Consider the following 24,937-nt stretch of genomic DNA (forward strand, 5'->3'; position numbering starts at 1 on the left):
ACCGTCACTACTCTAAAGAGGCCCGGCACTTAGGAGTGTCCGGTCGTATCTCCCCTGCTGACAGCTGATCTGCTCCTGAGTCCAATTGTTGAGAATGGCATTATTTAGAAGCTTCTGGAATGAAGCTCTCTGCACACCTGATTTGATTATTGTATACTGTTGTGTGGGAGACCACAAAGCTCTCCTCCTGCTCAGAATCCTGAGAGGACCCAAGAAGGGCCTCCTCCTGGCAGAGGAAGGTTGTCTTCAGAGAGCCACCATGGAGTTGTTGTCTAGAGGCCAGAGATAATCAGGAGGTGACCATACAGGTCTCAGCTGAGCTACCTGTAGGTGCCTTTGCCATCGGGTTTGGCCTTCACAGGAGGCCATGACACCTTGGTAACTACGAGCACATCTTTTCACAAATCCTCTGGTTGGAGATTAAAGAGTGCATCTCCCAATCAGGACATACAAAGAAGAAAAAAAATGCAAGAAAATAAATAAAGCAATTTTTTTCTTGCATTTACATTTATCCGTGGTACAATGAACTGTTTCTGTCAGCCAGGCTTGCAGTGGCTGGTTTTCTGGACTGAGGTTAGTTGAGGCCCTTCCTTGGGGTGTGAATACTCGTAACACCCTTAGTCAATGAGGTTCTGTTTCCCTTAAGGGGGAGAGAGCTACATTTGGTGCCTGCGAGGGATCCTCTTGTACCTCTCTCTCCCCTCTTTCAAGTGCCGTCCTCTACCTCACACAGACCTGGAGTGGTCTTGTCACCTCATAGACCCGAGGTTCTCCCTTTCCTGCTCTGTGTTAAAATGATGTTGTCTTTGGGGGATGATGCTTAAAAATAAACTGGCTATCAGAGGGGTGGAGATCAAAATATGAGTGTTTCGTTCTTACTGTTTAAATAAACAGGCTGTGGGCCTCAGGAGCCCAGCCTCCAAGTCCAGGAGGGGTCTGGAGGCAGCAGGGGCCTGTGCCCTGAAATCTGTCCCTTTAGCTCACTGAGGGCCACCAGGGTGCCGGGTGGGAAGGTCATTGCTGTGTTTGTCTAGAGAGATTGTAAGTTTCTTTTGAGGATGTAATCCCTTTCTCTTCCAACCTGACAGTGATTTTCTTTTCTTTTTCCTCAGGGTGACCAGAGGCAGGTCATTCCCGTGCCAAGTGTACGTATCTCTCTCTATCCAGTTCTCTTAAAACATTTGCCTACTCGGGGGGCCTGCTTAGGGGAAAGTTTTCTAAAGTTCTTGCTTCTGTTGGGTTTCATCATGTAGTATTAACAACCGAGTTCTGCTTTAAAACAAACAAACAAAAAAACAAAACAAAAGGCAAAGGAACAAAGCTGGTTTGAGCTGTGGAAGACAGCTGTTCATGGGAGAAAGACAGTGGCGTCCACCCACTTCGCCCTAGCAACCCCCCAGGGAAGACCTCCCAGTTTCAGTTGACTGAGGTCCTGGAACCCAGCCCCACTCCCCATACTGCAGTGGCTCAGCTCCACTGATCGGGACAGCACCATACACTGGCCCAGCTTGCTTCTTCACTGCAGATTCCAGCTCACTGAACTGTCCCAGCCTCCTTGGCTGCAGCTCTGGGCTGAGAGGAAACATCCTGCTTAGGCTCCTTGAGCTTGCAAGATCCAACCCACCCCTCAGGCGAGCCACCCTGCAGCTGTGCCTCAGCCAGGCCACCTCACTTATGTTTTAAAACCTGGCTCTCCAAAGAGAAGTTGTACCTCTGTCCCCAGGCTTCCACTGGACCCCTTTGCTCTCATTTTCCCCAGCTCCCCCCCCCCCTCAGCCAGCCGCGCCTCCACCCTCAGATCATGCAGCAAATAATTTCCCTGAGGAACTTTACAGCTGGGCACAGCCCCGTGTCCTCAGGGAAGGGTTCAGCCTCTAAAGCAGTCTGTGAATTGGCCTCTTGGTTTATGAAGATGATCTGATTCAGATTATGGGACTCCAATCTGTTTTTTATCTCCGACATGTTTTCTGGAACCATCAGGAAATGTAACTGCCCTCCCGCTAATGGAGTGGGTCTTAGGAGTTCGGGTTTCCCTGAGAAGGCTTTTGATAGCACTTGTCATTTGCAAGTGGCTCAAAAAGGCCACTCACTTTCTTTTTATCTCAAGACCTTTGATTCTCTATTGGCCATGCCTAGGAGGAAGGCTTTGTTTGCAGAAAGACTGCTCAGGCAATTCAGCGTGCTAGCCAGTGTTTGACCATGGTACCCAGCAGGCTCAATAGCAGGGGGCTTCCTCTAACCTCCATAAAGGTAGTCTCATACATTTTTCCTACACAAATGTCTGAATCAAATAAATGGAGGACAGCATTGACTGCCCCTTCCATTCAGTGTCACTGTCTCCCCAAATGCCATCTGTAACGCTAGGTGCTTTTACAGCATCTGTGACCCATGCAGACCCCTCTGAGGACACTGGCCCTTTCCCCAAAGATGTAAAATTCTCTAGTAAACGGGGACAAGGAGGCTCCTTGTGTAAACTATCTCGGCATCAGATCAATAAACTGCAGGCTCTTTCTTAAGCCTGAGGCAGATGGTGGGTCAGGTCACGTGACTTGTGGGACTCGCTTCCCAAAAGGCTGAAGTTACTTTGTGTCTTTGTGTTGCTGTTTCCCCGCCCCCACAAACACACACAGTGGGAATTACCTGTGTGGGTTAAAAAGCATTCTACCACTGAGCTACATCCCCAGTCCGGACTTGCCTCTTTAAATGATAATGAAGGAAAACTGTCCTGCCAACAGGCAGTGTCACCTGGTACAAAGGTGTCACCAGGGTACAAAGCTGAGAATGAGGTTATCTGGGCTCCATTCAGACCTGAGATGTAGATCCTGGCATCCCTGGTAAAATCTGTACCAACTTCCCAACGCCCCAGGTCACTTAGATGAGTGCTCTGTTCTTCCTGGAGCAGAGAGCATGCTGGGTAATACAGAAACCAGTGGCTGCATCAGAGGACCAGATGCCTAGCCAGTCGGGTACGGAGCCTCCAGAATGACTTCTCCAAGCATAAAGAGCAAGAGGAGTCTGAGGCCATGAGTGCCCAGGGCACCTGCTGGTGCAGAGTTGTTCTCCTGTGCCCTCTCTCCGCCCTGCTTCTGGCCTTATCCCTGCTTCTCTTGTTTACATGCTGGTCTGTTCTCATGTGCAAAAGTTTCAGACTTTGAGCTTTTATTCAACAATAATTCAAGCCAGTGGTTAAATTTTAAATGCTGAAAAATTAACACGAAAGGGGGAAAATCCTCCCGCAGCCCCCACAGTCCTGCTGCAGCCACCATTAATGCTGTTACATCCCTTCAGAAAGTTTCCAGGGAAACACACTCATGTTTGCACACACGAGGTAGCGTTGTGCCCTCTGTTCTGCGAGCAGCTTGCTGGGGCACAAGCACCTTGAACACCCTTCCACATACCAGCAAAGGTACCTCACCTTGTTGTATTGCCTGGCACTGATGGCTGCCGTGTGTGTGTGTGTGTGTGTGTGTGTGTGTGTGTGTGTGTGTGTGTGTATGTGCACCTCTGCAATCCAGTCCTAAACGAAACACTGGGTCCAACAGCATATTCCACATTGTGAGTTATCGGATTACCCTCCAAAATCTGCTGGTTTGTGCTCCCAGAAACAGCCTCTAAAATGACCCCATTCCCTTGCCGAAAATAGTTCCCAAAGGCTTTTTAAACCGTTGCTAATCCAAAAGTAACTAATATTGATTTATTGATTTATTGCTTTGGCTGGCATTACTGATCAATGAATATGAACAGTTTCTCTTTGGCTATATACCTTGTTTCCACACTGTCCAACTAGGTTTTATCTTGGCTAATCTTTTTTCAAAAGTCCGAGAAGTGGTGCTTAGCCTGAGAGAGAGAGCTTGGTGGGTAAAAGTGCTTGTGGCCAAAGCTGATTACCTGAGTCTGATTCACATTTGTTTTCTGAATGTTCACACACACACACACACACACACACACACACACACACACACACACTAAATGTAAATAAACATTATTAATGTTGAAGAACTACCTATACTGTTTCTTTTGATCTTGTTGATAATCATTTTCGCCACAAAGAAATGCTGATCTTCCATAGGTAAATGTATTGATCTGATGCCTTGTGACTCCTGTTTCTGAGTTTAGATTTACCCAATCTGTAACCATGACCATGACCCATGATCTCCTCTGTGTTCTTCACCCATTTACAGGACGTGGTACTCCAGTGGCCACTCTGTTGCCCTGAACCTTTACTGAGTCATCATTCTTGCTGCTGGAATGACCTCTTTAGTAGCTTTTGTCTCCCATGGGCTGACACTTAGGGCCTTCCTCACTGGGAAGCTTCATGGGCTTTTAGTTACAATCTGACACTGAAGGGCGAGGAAGACGTGCAGGACCAGGAAGTTCACACATGTGGAGTGGTCATGGCTTGGGACAAGCTTGGGAAAACAGTGTCCTCAGTGAAAGATGCCACAGGGTCTGTGACCCAAGCCCTGTTGTTCACACTCTGGCTGAACTCACATGTCTCACTGATGTGTGCACACGGAGGCCTGGCGGTACAGCAGAGCCATTAACTCGCTGAAAGGGGAAGTAGGAATTGGCTAATCAACCGGCCTGTATTCTGTGCCAGAGCGTCTAATAAAACTGGAGTATCATTCCCCAACTTCAGGCAGCAAGCCATGATGCCTTCCTCCCCTGACCCTCACTTCCGTTTTTCTGTCCCACCCTGCAAGTCCCATAAATTCGTTTGGCCCATGCTTGTAATTCCAACACCAGGAGGACAGAGAGTTTCAGACCAGCCAGAGCTAGATGGCAAGCAGGGTGACTCGGGGGTAAAGACACTTTCCAAGAATCCCGGACAACCCGGGACCCACAACAGACTTCACAGAATTGTCCTCTGACCTGCACCCATACGCCGTGACACATGTGCAGGGCATACAGGTACCCACATATAACCCACACACAATAACAGCAACAGCAGCAATAATGAAGATAATGATCATAAATAGCTAAAAGGTTGTTTGTTTTGTTTTTATGTCTACCCTGATGATGCCGGCTTCTAATTACAGCTGTCTGAGGTATAGTGAGTTCAAGGCCAGCCTCATGGTTTAAAAAGTCGAGACAGGGTGGGTGTGGCTCACTGATGGGTTGCTCACCTAGCGTGGCTGATGTCCCAGGTTCAGCTTACAGGACCGCAGTCAATAAGGAAGACCCTTCCGGATGTAGTGGGTGTTTTTCCTCTACCTTAAGCTTTATAAAGACCTCACTCAAAGATTTGGTTAAGTCTTAGAGGGAATGATTCAAGACCAGCAAAGTAACAAAACCCTATGTGGTGGCCTTATGGTGTCCTCCTACTGCCAAGAGCACAGCCCTTCAGAGGTCTTGGCAGTGACCTGAGGAATTTGCATTTTTCTCGAGTAGGATCCTAAAGAAGCTGTGTGCACTTAGCAAAGGGCTTACCTGAGCCCTCCCTCCTTGCACACTTCCCCAGCCTGGCCTTGCTCTCTGTCAAAAAGTCCACAGCTAAAGTGTGGGTCACATGTGCTGAGGATGGGCTTGGAAAACCAAGAAGCCGCCCGCTTTGGGCAGATCTTGGATGGTTTCAGGTCTGTGAGGGGAAGAATTGCTAGAACCTTGTTTCCCAGGCTAGCCGTGTAAATGACTTGCTTTAGTGGTGTGTAGAGCTAAGGGGAGGACTGGAGAGACGCAGGTCAACCCTGGGGGCAAGGGGCCCGGGGAGCGGCTAGAAAGGGAAAGGTCCTCACCCGTCCACCTTCGTCGGGGGGAGACTGTGTCTGTCTCACAGAATTGTGAGATAAAGTCAAAACCAGTGTTATCCTGGTCACATGGATGCCTTCCGCTGTGGTCCAAAGAAAGAATTCCCGTCTCTTGCTCATGTTCACTCGTGGGACTGACTCTCCCTGCCCCCAATAAATCTCAACCCTGCTTTAAAAAAATGTTTATCTACAAAATTTCTTGCAAGTTTAGTGATTTTTTTCCCATAGTAGCCTGCTGACTCTGTCATTTATAATGGCGGAAACCATTCCCCTCAGTCCCCGAATTTCATGTCAGCTGCCAGGGGACATCCTGCCTCCCTTTGCTGGCATTGGAGGCCATGGAGGACCAAAAGCAAGCTTTAGTTAAAGCCGTGAAAGACAGATCCTTCTAAGCTTTTTCTTCCCCGTGATTTGGAAAAGGACATCAATCCAGGGAACACCTATGGCTTCCTGTGTCAGCCCCTCTGCTGGGTGGTCATGGTACCTACCTCCTGACTGTGGTGTACATTCACTGCTGGACTAGCTAAAGTTTAATTTTATTTTCAGTCCTGGGACTAAACCTAACGCCTCACACATACCAGCATTCCAGCCTGCTCCCCGCCCTACTTTTTGAGGTTTCTCGCCAAGTGAGCCCTACACCCTGTAGCCTAGACTGGTCTTGAGCTATTGGCCCTTTTACCTCAGTTTCCTGAGTGCTGGGATCACAGGCTTGCACCACCTAAGCCCAGCTTCAAAATTAATTTTTTCATTATTAGCTGACGTTCAAAGGGGGAAAGTACCAGCTACTTTAAAGGAAATAGTCCTGGTTTCAGGCATGCTTGTCTTGCTTGAAGAACTCCGCTGTTCACTCTTCCGTGGCTGAGTCTAGATATTTAATTATGTTTTGTTTTGAATCAAATATTAAACAGTTTGCAGGGAAAAAATTAACTAGTTAACTTTATACACAGAACATACCGCAGTCAATTAAAATATTTCACATTATCTCTGGAATGAGGCAAGGCCCAAAGAAATAAATACTCAAAACAGAAGAGGCTGGCTGAAATTACAGAGCAGTGTATTAGCTCTTTATGAACCCATCACAAGGCAGGAGTCGGCTGCTGTAAAGACTCTTTGGTCGAGGCAGCACTCGAATTGGAGTCTAACTCACTATACAAGGCTCAGATACCCCATCCATTCAGTTTCATGCCACAACAGCGCAGGTGCTAAATCCACCCGTTTAAACTTTAATGCTTGAAGCTCGACTTGTTGGTGGGTCTACAGCTTTTCTTCCTGTTTAAAAATGCCTGTCATGGGGCCTGAAGAGACAGCTCAGTAATTAAGCTTTCACGCCACACTTGCGAAGGACCCAAGTTCATCTTCCTGCACCCACATAGTAGCTCACAACTACTGCCTCCAACTGCAATCCTAGTAGATCTGACACCCTCTTCTGGACTCTATGGGGACTTGCATGCTCAAAGTACATACAAGGAAGCAGGCACACATAAATAAAAAGACCAGTCACTGAAGGGGAAAAAATACTGCAGGTCCAAGATAGCTCCAAAGTTTCCTGACGTGTTACAGTGAGTTTAGGCAAAAATGCAACCCTGGGAAATAGGCCTGTGAAGTCTGAATAGCTATTAAATTAGACATTTATTCTTATGCAACCCATTTTAATAATAATGGCCACCTCATTGCGTCAGGAAGAATACTGGGTAGTTTTCTGCTGGCATAACTGATAGACATCTGCCTTACATGGTGGTACTATCATCTCAGATAATTAAGAATAATGTGTCTGAGGTGGTATTGCAAGTTCAGGCTTGGGCTGGAGAGATGGCTCAGTGGTTAAGAGCACTGGCTGCTCTTCCAGAGGTCCTGAGTTCAAATCCCAGCAACCACATGGTGGCTCACAACCATCTGTAATGAGATCTGATGCCTCTGGTGTGTCTGAAGTCAGTTACAGTGTACTCATAGATAATAAATAAATACATGAGTAAAATTACTTAAAAAGAAAAAAGAAAGCTCAAGCCGGATGCTGGTGCACAGACCCTCATGGTAGCCGCAGAAAGACATGGTTTCACTGGGGCAGCATTTCGTCTGCAGAACCCTGACTCTTACTACTTTGAATATAATGGTGTGATAAGCTTGGCCGGGCCTTTGAGTGTTTGCTTTCGTTTGTGCCCCCGTTAATGTGGTCACCATCGAAGCATAGGTTGTCGTCAGAGAATCAGACTCCTACACTGAGCTTATAATATTGATTTTTCCCTCTTTCTTTAGCCACCAGCTAAATACCTCCTTCCAGAGGTGACGGTGCTCGACTATGGGAAGAAATGTGTGGTCATTGATCTAGACGAGACCCTGGTGCACAGTTCATTTAAGGTAAATAGCGTGCTCAGTGTCACTTGAGGGGGTGGGTGTGTGACTTCATCCCTGTCAGGTGGAAAGAGTGAAAGCTTGTAGCCATTTACCTCTCAGGAAGACATCTCGAAGACTCAAGGTTATGGTTACACCTATCCCTGTAACCCGGGTGAACGTGGGCTGCAGTAGCTGTTAAAACATTGGCTCGTGGAGGCCCATTGACTGCCAGTGTCTCTGAGATCTTGCTATTTCCTCGAGATCTGGGCTTCCCCACTCTAAGCCCTGTAGAAATGCTTTCAGGTTTAGGTGGTACAATCGGGACACCAGGACATGGTGTTTGTTGAAGAAACTGGAACACTGCATTTTACTGGACAGGGTGCCGGGTGGGTAACATTGAAAACTGTCCAGAAGCCCTGCTGTCCTGGGAACATTCCCAGATCAATTTTTGAATGATGTCCAGCTGGAAGGAAGCTCAGAGTTAAGTATCCAAGTGTCCTGGACATCCGTTCTGGTCATTTTCATGCTGGGGTTTCTTATACCCAGCACAGCTGACCGACCGTCCCAGTGGCTGCTGGGCTGTGGCTAAGCTGTGTCAACGTGAGTGTCAGAGGCTTTCTGGTCTCTTCCTCTGCTGCATCTCACCACGGTAGTGGCATTGGCTACATGATTAAGACAGTGAATGATTTCGTCCCTCCTGAAGGTAGAAGTTGTTTAGAAGAGACAAAGGCTGGATGTGTGACTGTGGGGAAGCAGGGTATGTGTGTACAAGCTCAGTTCTCGTCTACTCTACCCTGGTCGGCGTCACTCCGTTCCTCATGTCCCCCTGCCTTGGGATGCCTCATCTTCACTGAGAGATGGTTCCACCCATGATGGGCGTCTCACCTGAGCCCTTGACATTCCTGGTAGGTCATCAGGCAGAAGAGTAATTAGATTTACCTCGAGCCTTTCTGCAGGAACAGCATCCTCTATGAGCCTTCTCACTGAAGGCTCGGCCCGAGGCCAGGGGGCCATCTTTAAAGGCTTTGGAAGGTACCCAGCCTAGCAGTGAGAGAGGACCTCATTCTAGCTGCTGAGGCTGGTAGGACCACCTCATTACCCAGCATTCCAAGGGCCTGGCTTTTCCAGGATAGGTCCTGGGGCCACAGAGGCCTCAAGTCCAAGCTTGGTTCTGAATGACATTGCAACATTTCCCTTCTGTGAAGCAAGCAACTGGGGCTTCAAGCCTTTCAGAGCAGGGGTCAGGTTCTGTCACAGCATAAAGTATCCTCCCAAGCAGCTCTAGACACACTGCCCAAGATCACCAAGGGTTCCTGGCTCCAAGGCCAGGCCTTGGCAGCACTGGTGTCTCTGATCAGAGGGCATGACCGACCCAAGCAGTCGATAAAATTTCCTCATTTCTTCCCTGGCTTCACTACTTTTTAAAATCAACTTTTACTTAAAACAAAACAAAAAAAAAAAAAAAAAAAAACTATTTTTGGGTTGAGCGTGGGTGTGTGTGTGCCACAGTGTGTGTAAAAGTCACACTACAAGTTTTAGGAGCCAGGTCTCTCCTCACACCATGGGTTTCAGAGATCAAACCACATCACCAGATCCTACGCAGCACTGAGCCATGTGTCTCTTTCCTGAGCCATCTCGTGGGCTTGGGCCAGGCTCCTTTTGCAAGTCCAATGTTCCTCCTGGTGTTTAACATTCTCTGGGCATTTCAAAGTGTTTTGGGAATGTGTCCTCCGTGAACCCCTTTCCCGTGTGACACCTGAGCTCATGGGTTCAGGAAAGGCCCTGGCTGGTATGGTGTCATCACCCAGCACATCAGGCATACGAGTGTGCTCACAACCACACTTGGAAGCCGAGAGTGATTTTCCTCTCTTACTTCACCCCGTGGAGTGGGATTTCACAACCCAAAGCCTTTGACAATTTCTTCCTCGGTTGTTTTGATTTTCACAATTTCATATTTCAGTGGTAAAGTTATGAAATTTCCAGTTCATCCTTCCTGCCCTGGGAACAAATAAACTGTGGGCTCAAGCAGCGCTCCCACATCGGAGCATTAGCAACGGGGTTGCAGACTAGGTCCACAGTTTTCAGTTTATATGTCAAGAAAAAGTGTGTGGTGCACCAATGGGCTTAAAGGTAGATCCAGTTTGACTGTCTGACCAGAGTGGTTCCGCGTGCCCTTCTTAGCCCGGTGGCCACCATATGCCCAAGTCCCTCTTGCCACTAATGCCTGCAGGCTGATGGTTCTTTTGGACTTGTTAATTTTTTTTTCTAATGTGTGGGATTCCATTTAGAACTGCCTCTGAGCCTGTCGTTCAATGATTGTGAGTGCCGAGGTAATGTGTTATTTTTCAAATGTGTTTTAATGCTATGCAAGAGTTATGTTAAATGCCTATGAAGTTGTGGGTAAGTTGTTTTGTGTTTCTTAGAACAGAGCAGTTAGGCTGGCCATCCTCCAATCCCAGAGTAGGAAGTCAGGCCAGGCCACTAGGCAGGGCCTGAGGCCTGATGGAGCCACGGGGACCCATCTAACCCACTACCATAGCAGTTGAAAAGCAGATGCTGAAGTCCAGAGGGCAAAGTCTACCCAGAGTCCTGCGGCATCTGGCGCTCCGCCTACTGTGGGTCTGTGCTCTGAGCTTTCCCTGCCAAGCGGCCCACGAGTCCCAGGACAAACTGCTTTTTCAGTGGTAGTGATAGCTGGCCAGCAGGCTTTCATCTCTGCCCCCTGGTGGCCGTCAGTGGTTCCCCTCATCCTGCCTGGGCTCTAATCTCTTGCCAGACTAAGCCAGCCTTTGTGGTTGAGGCAAGCATGTGACCAAGAGATTGGACTAGATACTCAAACTCCAGGACACTCAGGACAGTAAGAAATAGGCCTTCCTGCTTGTTTATCTCAGGGACCCAAGGCCTCGTGAACTATTTCCCCGCAATTATCTAAACATCCATTGGTCCAGGCAAGCTTCTTTCTTGCTACAGTTTCCACTTTTCTCTTTCCTTCCCTATTTATTAATCGCAGTTTCTTTTCTCTCTAGCCCATTAGTAATGCCGACTTCATTGTCCCGGTTGAAATCGATGGAACCATACACCAGGTAAGAAACCAGAGCTAACCTGCAGTTCCAGGGAGCGTTTTCTTGTAACACCGCTCCCTGTGAATGGCATTTCTAAATTCTCATTTCAGTGGTAATTTTATTCCAACCACAGGAAACAAACTTTGTGTAAGCCAGGCACAGAAGCAGAGGCAGGCAGATCTCTGAGTCTGAGGACAGCCAGGGCTACACAGAGAAACCATGTCTCAAAAACTCAATAGAAAGTACAGTGAATGATGCTCTGCCTCACACACATATTTTCTTTTTACCAGGTTTATGAGGACCCTTTCCTGTTCATAAATGTTAGGTGTGATCATTCTTTGATTTGATTTTGACTTCCAGGCGTCTCTACACTGTCCCCTAGGAATCCCCACCGCTGGCCAGGCTTGACATCTGGTCAGCTCCATCATGTGATTGCTTTCTTCTCCTAGCAACAGGAAAATGCCAGCAGCCACCCACTTATGGGGCATTCTTGGGAAAAAAAATATCCACTTTGATGCCGGGTGCTCCCGTGTGAGCTTCTCGGCCCATGTGGCTTTCTCCGGTCTTTTTAAGCAAATACTCAACTGAGAACAAAGGGGAAAGGGTGTGTTAAGATCGGCAGGTCGCTGTGCATAAGCCTGTCATCGTGAGTTGGCGTTGAACCTTCTCCTGTGTTTTTTTTTTTTTTTTTGCTGCTTTTTTTTCCTTTGTCATCAGCGAGCTCTTCTGGAAACGGCTTCATTTATGAATACATTAGAAGCATGGTAGAAAACCCGCCTCAGAGGTTAAGGTAGACATAGCTTTGCCAGCTCTTCCATAGCTTTGCCTGTCTCCCCTGTCAAACTCAAAGCCTTACGGGGACAGTATCTGCCTCATATCCCAGAGACACTTCCTGGTTCCTGGGCCACACAGGATGTCATTTCTTAGTGATGCCAATGAGGCTCCTTGAATGCAGTTTAGAACCATCCAGGCCTGTGAAATCAGCTGTTCTAGCCACCCCATTGCCCAGACAGGAAAACTGAGACTTGGGGAACGGGTTGCCTCAAGATTATATATGAGAAATATCAGAATAAGAATTCCTAACTCCTAAGCCAGAGCTCTTTCCTTGGACTTGGTTCCCCCCTCCCCCTTGCCCCCCCCTCCTCTCTGACCTGTTGTGCAGGGCACAGGAGCTGGGAAGGTGGCGGCTCCACACTTCCTGCTCTTAAAAGCTGTCCTAAAGTCTAAACTTCAGGCACCTGGGCACTTAGCATTCACAAGGCACCCACTCAACCGCAGCCAAGCAGTTAGGACTTCAGCCCCCTAGTGCTGTGTCTAGGGTAGAAGAGTCCTTGAGATGAGACTCAGGAGGTCCGCCCAAGGGACATGGAGAGAAAAAGCATCCTCCACACCAGGTGACCACAGCATGTCCAGCATCCAGGACCCACCCCAGCTTCCCTAGCCCCTGGTCTTTGACAGTAGACACCCTGGGGGCATCAGGGCTGAGATCAGAAACTCCAGAGAGAAGGAAGGCACAAAAGCTGGAGGGCCAAGGCCCTGGCGAAGGCCGTGGCCTCGTTCAAGTAATCCAGGATAGGCTGTGCAGGTCCCAAGGGGCCTATTCTTGGTTACTTGCACGGGGACGCGGGCCTGGACGCCGGCATCTGGGCCCAGGACCCTCCTTTCTGTAAAGGCGGCAACATCTGAGTGTCCCGTCCCCCATCCCCATCAATCTCCAGCCCTTTGCATGTAGCCAAGCTTGCTGCCCAGTCTTCCCAGGGACATAGGACTGGAGGCCACACCCAGTCACTGGCACCAGCAAGGAGGAGTGTTGTGAACGAAGCAGGTCCTGCTGCCACAGTCACAGCTCTGTCCTCAGCCTAGCCCAACATCCCAGCTCAGCAGGGTCCTGGTGGTGCACAGTCTAGACCCCCTGTATTCCTCTGGCCCCTCCGTCCACTCTCAACCACAGAGCCAGGCCCCCAACCCTCTGGTTTAGCTAACCAGCCACTTTCTCTCCAAGCCTTGGCCCTAGGAAGCACCTTTTTCTAGCATGCTGCCAGCCAGTGTTCCCATGTGGGCATTTTGCCCTGTGGTGTGTTTTCCTTGCTTGTGGTGTGGTCTTGTGTCTTGTCTTCCCTTCTGCACCCCCTCCCCTGCTCTGTCTGCCCCTTAGAGGCCCTGTGGCTTCCTGCCACCTTAACTCTGTCTTAACTGCTTCCTCCCCCGCACAGCCTCACGGGCTCCCTCACTGCCTAAGGCTGGCTGGGCACACAGGCTTTGACCCAACAGCACGCGAGTGTTCATACTTAGATTGGAGGCTCAGCTCGCTCTCGGCGTGTAAGCTCCTCTTGGTCCAAGGTTAAGGGCAGATGTTGCTTTCTGAGATGCCCTCTGGAAAAGGAGAATTCTCTTGAATGAGTGCCCCACTGTGAGATTGCTTGTGTTCACTAATTTCTGTCAGTGTGTGCTGAAGACTGAGTGAGCCCAGCAGGGCCCAGCCCACGAGTTTCTCCAGAGGACGGGGCATCCAGTTCAGCCTTGGAGCTGTACTGAGCACAGCTGCTGTGGCCTGGTAATTATGTTTCTGTTTTAAAGATGTAGCCAACGTCCAGTGGAATTTATTCAAGTTTTAATTGGTCCCTCCCTTTGCCTACTTCCTCTCCCTGGCTTTGCTTTCTCTCTTCCAGTGCCCTCAAATTCCTTTAGCCTCCAGAGACGGCAGCCCGGGTGTTAGGTGAAGCCAGCTGCCTTGCAGGCCTGCCTGGCCGAACCAGAAGGAATCACAGAGCCCAATTGTGGGAAACAGCCCCTTGCCACCGTGAAGTGTTTCCTGCACCCCTGCTCAGGCAGGGTGATCTCCTTGGTGTCAGGTGGAAAGTCTTCAAGTGCATTAACCCCAGGGAGTGGCGCCGTTCAGAGTTGAAGGCAGCAGCTAGTCCTAGACTTCCAAAAAGGACAGCACCTAGGCTGTGGCCTGTGTCCACATAGGGGCTGACTCAGCAAGTGCCAAGGACAGCCACATGGGATGGATGAGTGCCTTCGCCCGGACATTGCAAAGCCATGCTCTGCTTACTGGCTCCGAAGGTCCTCAAGACCCTTGACGGCACGGTCAGCTTCCCTTTCTCTCCGTGAGGGTTGTCTCCGTCCAGAGACGCGGAACCTAGTGTGCGAGCTTCAGTAAATCCTGCGTAGGCCTGGCGCCCGGAGGGCGGCCCCTTGGCTGCTCTTCCCAGGCCCAGGCTGTCTCTGGCTGCTTTGATTGACAGCTCTTGTCTCCTCCCACTGCAGGTGTATGTGCTGAAGCGGCCGCACGTGGACGAGTTCCTCCAGAGGATGGGGCAGCTCTTTGAGTGTGTACTCTTCACTGCCAGCCTGGCCAAGGTGTGTCCTGCGTCCCATGTCCCGAGTCCTGCGTCCCACTCCCTGCTGCAGACTCCCCGCCATCGTCTCCGCTGTGCAACCTCTCCACCCTCCACCACCACCCCCTACCCCCAAGCTGCCAAGAGCCCTTTGTTCAAGGTGGAGGAAGCTATTTTTATGGTGACAGGTTCCCACCCCAGATGGGATGGATGCTGGGCTGAGAGGCTTTCTGGTTACCATGGTGACGGGAGCATTTTGGAACAAATGCTCCCCAAAGTGGCTTTATGCAGCCACCTGAAACCAGTTATCCACAGACAAAACCACAAGACCTGTCCATTGTGGCTGTAGAGGGAGGGCAGCAGGCACCCATTGACTGGCAGCCAGAGGTCTCTGTGTCCCCGGGTTTAGTGCTCACAGGTTCCAGAGAGGAACGAGTAAGAGATGGGTATCACGTGTCACTGGCCGGCAGGGAATGATGGGAGTTCTGGCCGCCTTGGGAGTTGAATGGTTTCTGGTAAATTCCTTTGCTTCTGGTACGTTGGTTTCCTCCCGTCTAATTGGGATAATTCCTGATAGCTTTCATTAAATGAAATGGCCCATGTGAACGGCTCAGCACAGCCCCAGACTCCCACCAAGCAGACGTCTGTTGAGCATTGAGCCCTCTCTTCCATGCACTGCCCTGGACACTGTCATAGGGTGAAACACTCCTAATGTTCAGTAATTACCATCATAAGTATCGATGTCATCCAGACAGGCTTCATAGGTGCCACGGTGTGTTGAAAGCAGGCGGAGTAGACCCTAGCTCACCCTCCTAGATCCTTTCTGTGCCCACCACGACTCTCCCAGAGTCACGGGATCCACTTGGTGGGCCACCACGCGGGTCTTCACGGTGCCTCGGAAACTCTGCGTGGCCCCAGAGATGAGTTCTGTGGTGTGTAGGTTAACCCTGTGTGCAGAACTCCGGGAGCCACCAGCAGCCCCCTCCCCCACGGCTTGCCTAGGATGGCACCTGTATCCATCCGAGCGTGGGACCTTCAACTTCAGGTTCTCAACACGACTCTGCTGGCTGGGGCATTCCTGGCTGGCTGTGTACTCTGTGCTGACCAAGGCGAGAGCCACCTATTCAGCTCCACCAGTATCGTCAGCTGACCTCAACCGGAGATGCTAACGAGAGATCCCAAGCCTGGGTTTTGTTCTCGTGTACAAAAAAAAAAACAAAAAAACCAGAATATGGCCTCAAGGAAAACGTAGTCTTCCCCAGTGGTGTCAGCTTCAGTAGTGCTTATGACGCTGCTCAGGGATACTGAGGAGCCTGAAGTAATAACCAGCCAAATAGCAAACGGAGGATTGCACCAGTGCGCCGGACTGAGGGTTGGTTTTCTTCCTTAGCAAGATTGAAAACTCTTCCTTGGCAGGGTCCCCAGTGTTCGCTTAAACATCCGAGTCTGGGCTGCTCTTCCTGGGCTGTTCCCACCTGCCCCACCATCTGTTTCTCTAGCCCTACTTCAGAGTTATTCCTGCCTGCAGAGCCAAGCCCAGTTCCCAGTTCGGCCTCAGCCTTTTCAGCCCCGATGGTCAGGTCGGACTGATGGTCAGAGTTCTAGCTCTGGATGCTGAGTTTAGCTCAGCACTCAGCCAGCGGAGTTTGTGCGGTGCCTCCCTGCCTCCTGCTCGGGCCTGCAGGAACAGCGCACCGACTTCTTCCTCTTGTCTGTAGTCAGGTCTTGCAGGCCTGGAGCCCCTAGACGCTTCCCTGAAAGCTGATAGCCACGATTGGAGAGATGACCCAGCACTGGTCGCTTTAGTACAGGATCCAGGTTCAGTTCCCAGCACCCACATGGCAGCTCAGGATCCAGCACCCTCGCCTGACCTTTGTAGACCCTATACACACTCAACATAAACACACATACATATATACATACACACACGCAAGCCAAGTACTCGCACACATAGTTTTTTTAAAATCGATCTTTTAAGAATATAAAAAGGGAAGGCTAATGAGCACATGACAGTCGCAGAGGAGAAAGGGAACCACCTTTTTCTCCATCCGAGTCAACCCTTTGCAGACAGCTCACATGCCCCTTGGTCCCTTCACTCAGAGTTCTCTAAGCTGCTTGGTCAGCTGCTTCCCTTGCGACTCCTTAGAGCCGGAAGGGCTTTCGCACGGACCGGCCACAGTGCATCCTACTGTGGCCTTCATGAGTCAGCCTCAGGTGTCCTGGCTGCAGGCCTCGCTTTGGCCTCGCTGATGAGTCCAAGCCTCAGGCGAAGCCTGCAGGACAAGGCTGGGATGTGCTGTTTGCCTTGTGTTGCGGAAGACAGTGGGTAACCGGTGGGGAGTTTTCAGCAGGGCTTCGTGCCCTCCGGGGTCACTCTGACAGCTGTGAGGTAAATGGGATGCAAGGGGAGGCCCAGCAGGAAATAGGAGCCTTCCAAGTCAGGGGCCTGGTCCAGGAAGATGCATTAGAAACTGACAGGAATTTCTGATGGATTCTGTGGGAAAGAGCCGTGAGAATGCAGTGCTTTCTAACATAGAGGGAGAGGGAAATACCACAATGCCAAAACGCTTCCAGTCAGCTCAAGTGGTCCAAGAGGATGGCAAGACGGTGAGATGGCTCAACGCACCTGCCATGCGTGCCTGGGAGTCTGAGGTCAAGGAACCCATGTACAGCTGGGAGGGAGAAACAGTTCTCCAAAGCTGCCCTCTGACCTCCAGGTGTGCATCGTGGTGTATTTGTGCACGTATGTACACAACAATGGTAATTTTTCAGTGACAGAAAAGCCTGGAAAAGGGCTTCGTTGGTAAAATTGCCCAGTCAGCAGCCAGGCAGAAAGCTGGTGTGCCCTGTCGGACCAGCACTGGGGAGGTGGGGATCCCTGGGACTTGCTGGCCAGCCAGTCTACCGAATCTTCAGCTGCAGGTGCAGGGAGAGACCCTGCCTCAAAAATAAGGCTGAGACTAGAGAAAGACTTCCGGACGATGACCTCTAACCTTCACACACAGGCACACCTGTGCATGCACACACACATCCATGCACACACACACACACGGATACATACATGTACACACACACACACAAGTCCATGCACACATGTACACAGACACGCACCAAAGCAAGGAGGAATCCTAGGCCATTTCTTACAAGGCGCCGCAGGTTTGTACGTCTGTCTGCTCCCCCGAATGCTCAAATGAGCAGCTTCCCTCCTCCTTCAGGCTTTTTTCCCCCTCCCCCTCTCTCAAGCTCCCCTGCTTCCATGTGGCTTTTTTTCCTTTAACTTCTTTTCTCTAGCCTCCTCTGGGCAGCTGCCAAATTTACAGCTTGCTAGACCTGGCTTTCCCCCCCCCCCAAATCTAATAAAATACACCAAAGCAAAAAGTCTCAGCCTGATGTGGTGAGTCCTCACCATCAGCACACAGGAAACTGGCACAGGAGGGCTCCCCCCTGGACTGCTAAGCAAGAACACATCTTAAACACCACCACCCCAAAAAAGAATGTGGGTCTTGGCGTCATAGGTCACAGTCTGGGGCCCCTCCAGGGGCCCCGCCTTCACTGAGACTCTGCCCTTTGCAGTATGCAGACCCTGTCGCTGACCTCCTGGACCGCTGGGGTGTGTTCCGGGCCCGACTCTTCAGGGAATCCTGTGTTTTCCACCGTGGGAACTACGTGAAGGATCTGAGCCGTCTGGGGCGGGAGCTGAGCAAAGTGATCATCGTAGACAACTCTCCTGCCTCCTACATCTTCCATCCTGAGAACGCAGTAAGTCACATGTGCGTGTAAGTAAGAGGAGCTGGAGGCTCTGAACTGTGGCCTAACAGCCACAGTCAGTTAGGAAATGGGTTCAAGGCACGCTCTGGACATGGCTTTTTTGGGGGGTACCAGATCTTGACTCAGCCACTTAACGACAACATGACTATTTAACTTCCCTCCTCATCCATAAGAGAGATGGTGGGGTGCTGCTCTCCTGGGACTGTTGGAGGACTCGGGGCTCAGACCCGTGCTCAGGCCTGGCAGGAGCTCACCTCAGCATGATGCTCCTCTGCATCAGGATAACCCCTCAACAGAAGTGTATCTTCCATGAGAATGAATAAGGCAAGTCAGAAATGGCTTGCTGTCTGTCTTAGGGTTTCTATTCCTGCACAAAACATCATGACCAAGAAGCAAGTTGGGGAGGAAAGGGTTTATTCAGCTTACACTTCCACATCGCTGTTCATTACCAGAGGAAGTCAGGACTGGAACTCAAGCAGATCAGGAAGCAGGAGCTGATGCAGAGGCCATGGAGGGATGTCACTTACTAGCTTGTTTCCTCTGGCTTGCTCAGCCTGCTTTCTTATAGAACCCAGGTCTACCAGCCCAGGGATGGCTCCACCCATAATGGGCGGGGCCATGGATGGCACCACCCACAATGGGCTGGGCCCTCCCCCTTTGATCACTAGTTGAGAAAGTGCCTTACAGCTGGATTTCATGGAGGCGTTTCCTCAAGGGAGGCTCCTGTCTCTGTGATAACTCCAGCTTGTGTCAAGTTGACACAAAACCAGCCAGTATGCTGTCAGACCATCAGTTCTGGCACCTCAGAGTGATGCTGTAGAAGCCCAGGCAGGAAGGCTCCAGACATACAGCTCCCTGGAACATAACTGCCCTTGGTGCCTGTTCACCAGGGTAGCACAGCTCGCAGAGCGGGAGGGTGGTGCCCTCGGCTACTTACAGGGCACTTCTGGGAAAAAGAGATAAGGCAGGGCCACCACACCAAGACAGATCAGCTTCTCGGGCTCACCCAAGCCTGCAATGAAAACACGCCCTTTTGTAAGTTCGGAATTCGACAGCTCTCCTTACAATAAGGGGAGGAAAACTATATTCAGTTAAATGGTAAAAATACAGTCAGACTGCCTTACAGCTAAATTATGTTCATATTGCCCAGTGTGGTGGTACACACCTTTAGTCCCAGCACTTGAGGCAGCTGAACTCTCTGAGTTCAAGGCCAGCCTGGGCTACAGAGTGAGACTCTTTAAATAAGTAAATAGATCCAACCTGGCCGTTGTCTCTGTTAGATAAGGAATACGTGTCCTGTAGTCCTAGTGCCCTTCCTGCCTGCCGCAGCCATTTCTGGTATTATCTGCTCGACACACAGCGCACCTTGTCCCACCATCTTGACTGTTTAGTCAGGTTCTAAAGAAGGTCCCTGCATTGCTTCTATTAACATATCTGTTTTCCTTTGATCTTACCCTTTCTTCCTCTCTCCCCATTTTCCTTCTGTATCGTTTATTTGTTGAAAGTGTACTAATTTGTCTTAGGGTATTTTTTACATTCTGGTTTTGTCTAGTTGTTAGGATTTAGTAATGAATATTTTTCTAGACCCACTACCCCCTTCAGGCAAGCAACTAGACTTTCTATCTGCTATTCGACTAGACTCAGGCTTCTGTCTCAATTTTTTCTTTTTTTATGGCTTTATTTATTTTAATTATTTATTTTATGTATATGAATACACTGTAGCTCTCTTCAGACACATCAGAAGAAGGAAGGCATCAGGGGCTGGAGAGATGGCTCAGCGGTTAAGAGCACTGACTACTCTTCCAGAGGTCCTGAGTTCAAATCCCAGCAACTACATGGTGGCTCACAACCATCTGTAATGTGATCTGATGCCTCTTCTTGTGTGTCTGAAGACAGCTACAGTGTACTTATATATAAAAAGTAAATAAATCTTTAAACTTGTAAAGAAGAAAAGGAGGAGGAAAAGGGCATCAGATCCCATTACAGATTGTGAGCTACCATGTGGTTGCTGAAAATTGAACTCAGGACCTCTGGAAAACCAGTCAGTGCTCTAACCACTGAGCCATCTCCCCAGCCATTACCATTTTATTTTTAATTACCTGTTAGTTTATGAGAGAGAATATGCACATGGGTGCAGTATCCATGGAGGCCAGAAGAGGGTGTCAGATCCCCTGAAGCTGGAGCCAGTGAGCTCTCTGATGTGGATGCTGGAACTGAACTTGGGTCCTCTGCAAGAGCAACTCTTAGCCACCAAACCATCCATGCACACATGCAGTACCCAGAGAGGCCAGAAGGGTGTGATAGACCCCTGGTGGGGGAGTTGCAGGGAATCAAGAGTCACTTCCTGTAGATGTTAGGAACCAAACTCCTTTGCAAGAGCAGCATGTCTTAGTGGCTGAGCCATCTCTCTAGCCCCATCATTTTCTTTTTCCAACAAAACTATGTCACAGGTGAGGCCATTGACGTGGTCCGATTGTTAGAGCAATTACCTAGTAAGACCCAGGGTTCAGCCCCGAGGACTGGAAATAAAGAAGTACACACATTCCTTTGTATTTCCTCCCATCTCCTTTTGAATCTTTTCTCTGACCTCCTAGCTGCTCTCTGCTACTGCCCCTCCTTCCTGTACCTCAGGCTTACAGGAAACCTTGACATTTCCATGTTCACCTGGTTACTGCTAAGCCTGGGCAGGAATTCTCTTTATACACAGCTTAGAGCAGTCAGGGCCTGGTGCACCTGGTGGGCCCCGTGGTTGGTGGTTGGCAGGCAACCTCAGAGAGGCGTCTGGGACTCTGACGGGCAGTGGGCCAATTCGGGGCTGTAAAAAGAGCTTTGGAAACAAGCAGGAAGTGAGTGGCCATCTTTTCTGCAGCCAGAAAGATAAAGGGGGCAAGCACACACACTGGGGGCCCTCTGCCTGTGTCAGCCTGCTTCGGCTCCAGCTGTAACTCTGGACCTACTGTGGTTACAGGCAGGTGACGGTACCAGTGTCCCCTGCGCATCTGTACCGCTGCCTCCTCATGCTCTGTCTTGCAGGTCCCTGTGCAGTCCTGGTTCGATGACATGACAGACACAGAGCTGTTGGACCTCATCCCGTTCTTTGAGGGCCTGAGCAGGGAAGACGATGTCTACAGCATGCTGCACAGACTCTGCAGCAGGTAGCCCTGGCCTCGGTTGTCTGTGCCTGTGCACAATGGAACCCCGGGCTCAGGGGACCTGCCCAGCCTCCGCTCCCCAAGTGGAGCCCGGGAAGACTCCATGATCTGGAGCCGCAGGGTGAATGTCTCCATGCCTACCTGTTTTGTTTTTCTAAAGAACAGAGACAACTATTTTAAAGGAAAAAAAAAAAACTCTTTTAATAGATTTCATAAACTGACATGCATTTTACCAGATTCGATTTTCTTAAAACATACCAAAAAGAAAAAGAAAAAAAAACCCGAAACTTTGATATCTCCCCAACATCCTCTCGACTGACCTCCCTTTCCAAAAAGACAACCTGTCCCCTTTGTCCCAGTTTGGAGCAGCTGACCCAACTCCATCTCCTTCCTCCAGGATGAAGTGCCTTTTTTGAATGTTATTTTAAGCTGAAAGTTAATTTTTGTATACAGCCTATTTCAAAACATCTTCTAGTCTTTTACGGTCTTAGATACTCTGAAAAGACAAACGGGACAATTTTCTAGAACCTGGTAGCCTCTGTGTGGTGGGGGGAGGGTGTGGTCCGGAGAACAGTGGGTCATGGGAACCAGCATGTGTGACTGTCCACTACGGCACGCACGGGGTCTGGCTCCCTCTGACAGGAGCTTTCTCCCGGCTGTCATTGTCCGCAATCGTTTCTGACCATTTCTGGAATGTACCTGCCAATGGCCCAACGCTTTATGTATGAAACAGCCGGTTCCTTTTATTACGGTTTCTGAGGTTGTTAGAATGTGTCTTGAGGTTGTAAATTTTTTCTTGTGCCCTTGGGAAGTGACATTGTGTAGTCAGGTGTGCTTTCCCACGACTCCACACGTCTGCCCCTTACTGTTCTGTCTTCATTGGTTTGAGGAGAACAGTTACAGAAAGCCCCAAAGCCCTTGGGTCGTTAGGTCCTTCCTTTCGAAAGCTGGGTACACGTGGAGCTGGCTGTTCGCACTTCCGCTGCTACTGCGCTACTGCCACCAAATGGAACTGACCAGCGGCTGTTACACTGTTCCTTAGCCACTGTGCCTATGCTAAGAAGACGCTCACTGCTAAGCTGCAGACTCTGACGGGCCCAGAAACAGGTGTCCCGCCCCATCAAGCACGGCACCCTTCTTTGGCCCCAGCCACCGCCATGAATGCTGAAGGGCACAACGGTTTTAAAAAAAAAACAAAAACCTGAAGGGCCAAAGCACCTCTCGGGTACAGTAACTTCACACTGCAGTCAACATCAAAGCCTAAGAAAGAGCTCGCCGGTCTCCCATGAGAACCTGTGGCCTCAGCTAGCCACCGAGTTGATGTGGTTCAGCCTCTCGGCCTCTTTGGAAGCACAGCCTCTTCCAGCCAAGGGTTGGAGAAGCCTGCCTAGATGGGAAACTCATCGCTCCAAACCAGGGAGAAGGGCTTCTCCCTGGAGCCTGGGGGTCTCCTCCCAACCGTTCCCAGTTTGTTGTTTAATAGTGCTGTGTTACATCGCTCTTCTGAAGACAGAAAAGAGCCCTTTCGTGTTGGCACCGACGCCTTAGTTTTTTGTGGGTTGGGCCTCCCTCAGCCAGAATTCTGCTGGGAGTCGCTGGCAAGATTTAAAGTCAGGGGTCAGTCAAACTTTTTTAAAGAAAAAGAAAGTGTTTTTTTTTTTTTTTTTCTTTCATTCACAAAATAACGAAGCCAGCTACCAGGCCTGTCTTCCCACAGTGCTTGGTCTGGGGAACCACTGTGCAGCGAGAACAGAAACGCACAGGGGTCATTCAGATCACCTGACTGAGCGTTCTGAACCCAGTAAGCCCTGTGCCAATTAAACTAGAAACTGCCCCCTTGCTAAGCGTCTCCGCAGGTAACAGTTACATGGCGGATCCACACGCGACATAAACCCTCAGAAAACCAGTCATTAACCAATCCCGCTGCCTTAAGTGTCTTGGGTGTGTCAGTGTCTGCCGTGCGTTGACTTCCACACAGAACAAGGCCTGGATGGAACCTCGGATCTTCGTCTGTGCCTCTTTGTATCGGTGTCACAGGGCCTTATTTGGAAAAAGGTGGGCAGAGTGGATTATACTTCCAGAATATGTCAGGGGAAGCGAGCCCAGCAACAGTGCTCTACTTCAGACAGGTCCGAGGCTAACCCTCGGCCTTATGCTTCTGGGGCTGCCTGTGCTTCCTCACTCCGGGCTGAGCTCCCAGGCGGGGAGCCCCATTCTTGCCACCACAAACACGGAATGTCTTGGGTGGGTGGCAGAGCTTCTGAGGGTTCTGAAATCTGCACCTTATTTGACCAAGCTCCAAAATACCAATTTTTCTTTCTTTTTTTTTAAATCCGCTTTATGTACATAATTGAAAAAAAATCTATATTTTTAATCAGTTACGTGTAAATGAAGCAATAGAATTCTAACAAGGCCAAGAAAGGAGATGAATGTTTTGAGGTTTATTTTCTTAAGGTAAATACGGGTATTGCTTTTGTTAGTTTATTAAAAATGTGGGCTCGAAAACCTATCAGCCACTTTTCTGTGCCATATCCTTCCCACGTTACCAAAACACTCCATCTCCTTAGCCAAAAGAAACATCTGACCTCCCAAGTCCCATGGTCCTTTCAAAAGCTCCAGGTTAGGACCCCTCTCTTAGACAAGTGCTTTAATGCGAAGGTTTGGGGCAGGGCAGCTTGGGTTGGACCCCAGCCTACGCCTTTTGCTTGACCTCAAGTGGGGGGCTTCCTGGGCACCCCGACCCCTGACGATGTTAACGTTCTTGTCTTCCATTTGTTCTGGGATCCTCCATGTTGGTCTGTGGTCTCCTGCACTAGCTGTCTGTAAACATCTGTATCTCGCACCGCCTGCCACCAATGGCTGATGGTAGCGAATCCTTTGACACGGTGCAATGTCGTGAGGTGACTTTGGGGGCATGAGGACCGTCCACGTGTCATGGTCACAGCATTTGAAGTTGGGGTACAAACACAAAACCTGTGAGTGTGTAAAACCTGTCAGCATTTTACAACCCTTGTATTTCAGAGATGGCTTTCTAATAAAATCCAGAAACACAAAGCCCTATTGGTCAAACACTCGTGATGTAGGTGCCTCTGCTTCTAGTGGTGCTGGGATGGACAGCTGGCATGCCAGCGTTTGAGAAAAGCAGAAGGTCTGCTGTGTGTGCGGCTCTCTGCGTAGACTTGCTGGCTGCCTCTGCTCCTAGTTTACTGTAAATCTGACCATGTGCATCCCTGGAGTTGCCCTGAGGATAGGTACCCCCAACAGTAGTAATGCTGGTGTCTGGGAGTTACAGTTTTCTGTGGGACGTTTGAATGTGCCATTCCAAGTGCCACTTGGGAAATGCTCCACGTTGGAATGGGCACAATGCTTGCTCGGGGCAAGTATTGTCAATCAGTGGTTTCCCTCCTGCCAAAAATAAACTCTTCAAACTGCACTGTCTCGTGGTTGACCTGCTTCTCTGAAGGTTTGACCTCTCCTCCCTGTCTGTTTCTCCCCCTGCATACCCTCCTGGTGACACCTTGGGCCCTGATGGTCCC

At 49.8% G+C, this 24,937-nt stretch overlaps 1 protein-coding gene across 1 annotated transcript in view; it reads left to right on the forward strand.

Annotated features, from left to right (window-relative positions):
• The window catches only part of CTDSPL (CTD small phosphatase like), a 113,525-nt gene extending 88,702 nt beyond the window's left edge, over window positions 1-24,823 (forward strand). Inside the window, exons 3-8 of the mRNA XM_080934891.1 lie at window positions 1,113-1,145; window positions 8,001-8,102; window positions 11,105-11,161; window positions 14,411-14,503; window positions 18,055-18,240; window positions 21,283-24,823. Of these exons, the coding sequence (XP_080791017.1) occupies window positions 1,113-1,145; window positions 8,001-8,102; window positions 11,105-11,161; window positions 14,411-14,503; window positions 18,055-18,240; window positions 21,283-21,408 (597 nt within the window). The 3' untranslated portion in view covers window positions 21,409-24,823. The remainder of the gene's footprint in view (window positions 1-1,112; window positions 1,146-8,000; window positions 8,103-11,104; window positions 11,162-14,410; window positions 14,504-18,054; window positions 18,241-21,282) is intronic.
• The last annotated feature ends 114 nt before the right edge of the window (window positions 24,824-24,937 follow it).

The sequence above is a fragment of the Micromys minutus genome, assembly GCF_963924665.1.
Source record: "Micromys minutus genome assembly, chromosome: 21".
In the NCBI taxonomy this organism is placed as follows: domain Eukaryota; kingdom Metazoa; phylum Chordata; class Mammalia; order Rodentia; family Muridae; genus Micromys; species Micromys minutus.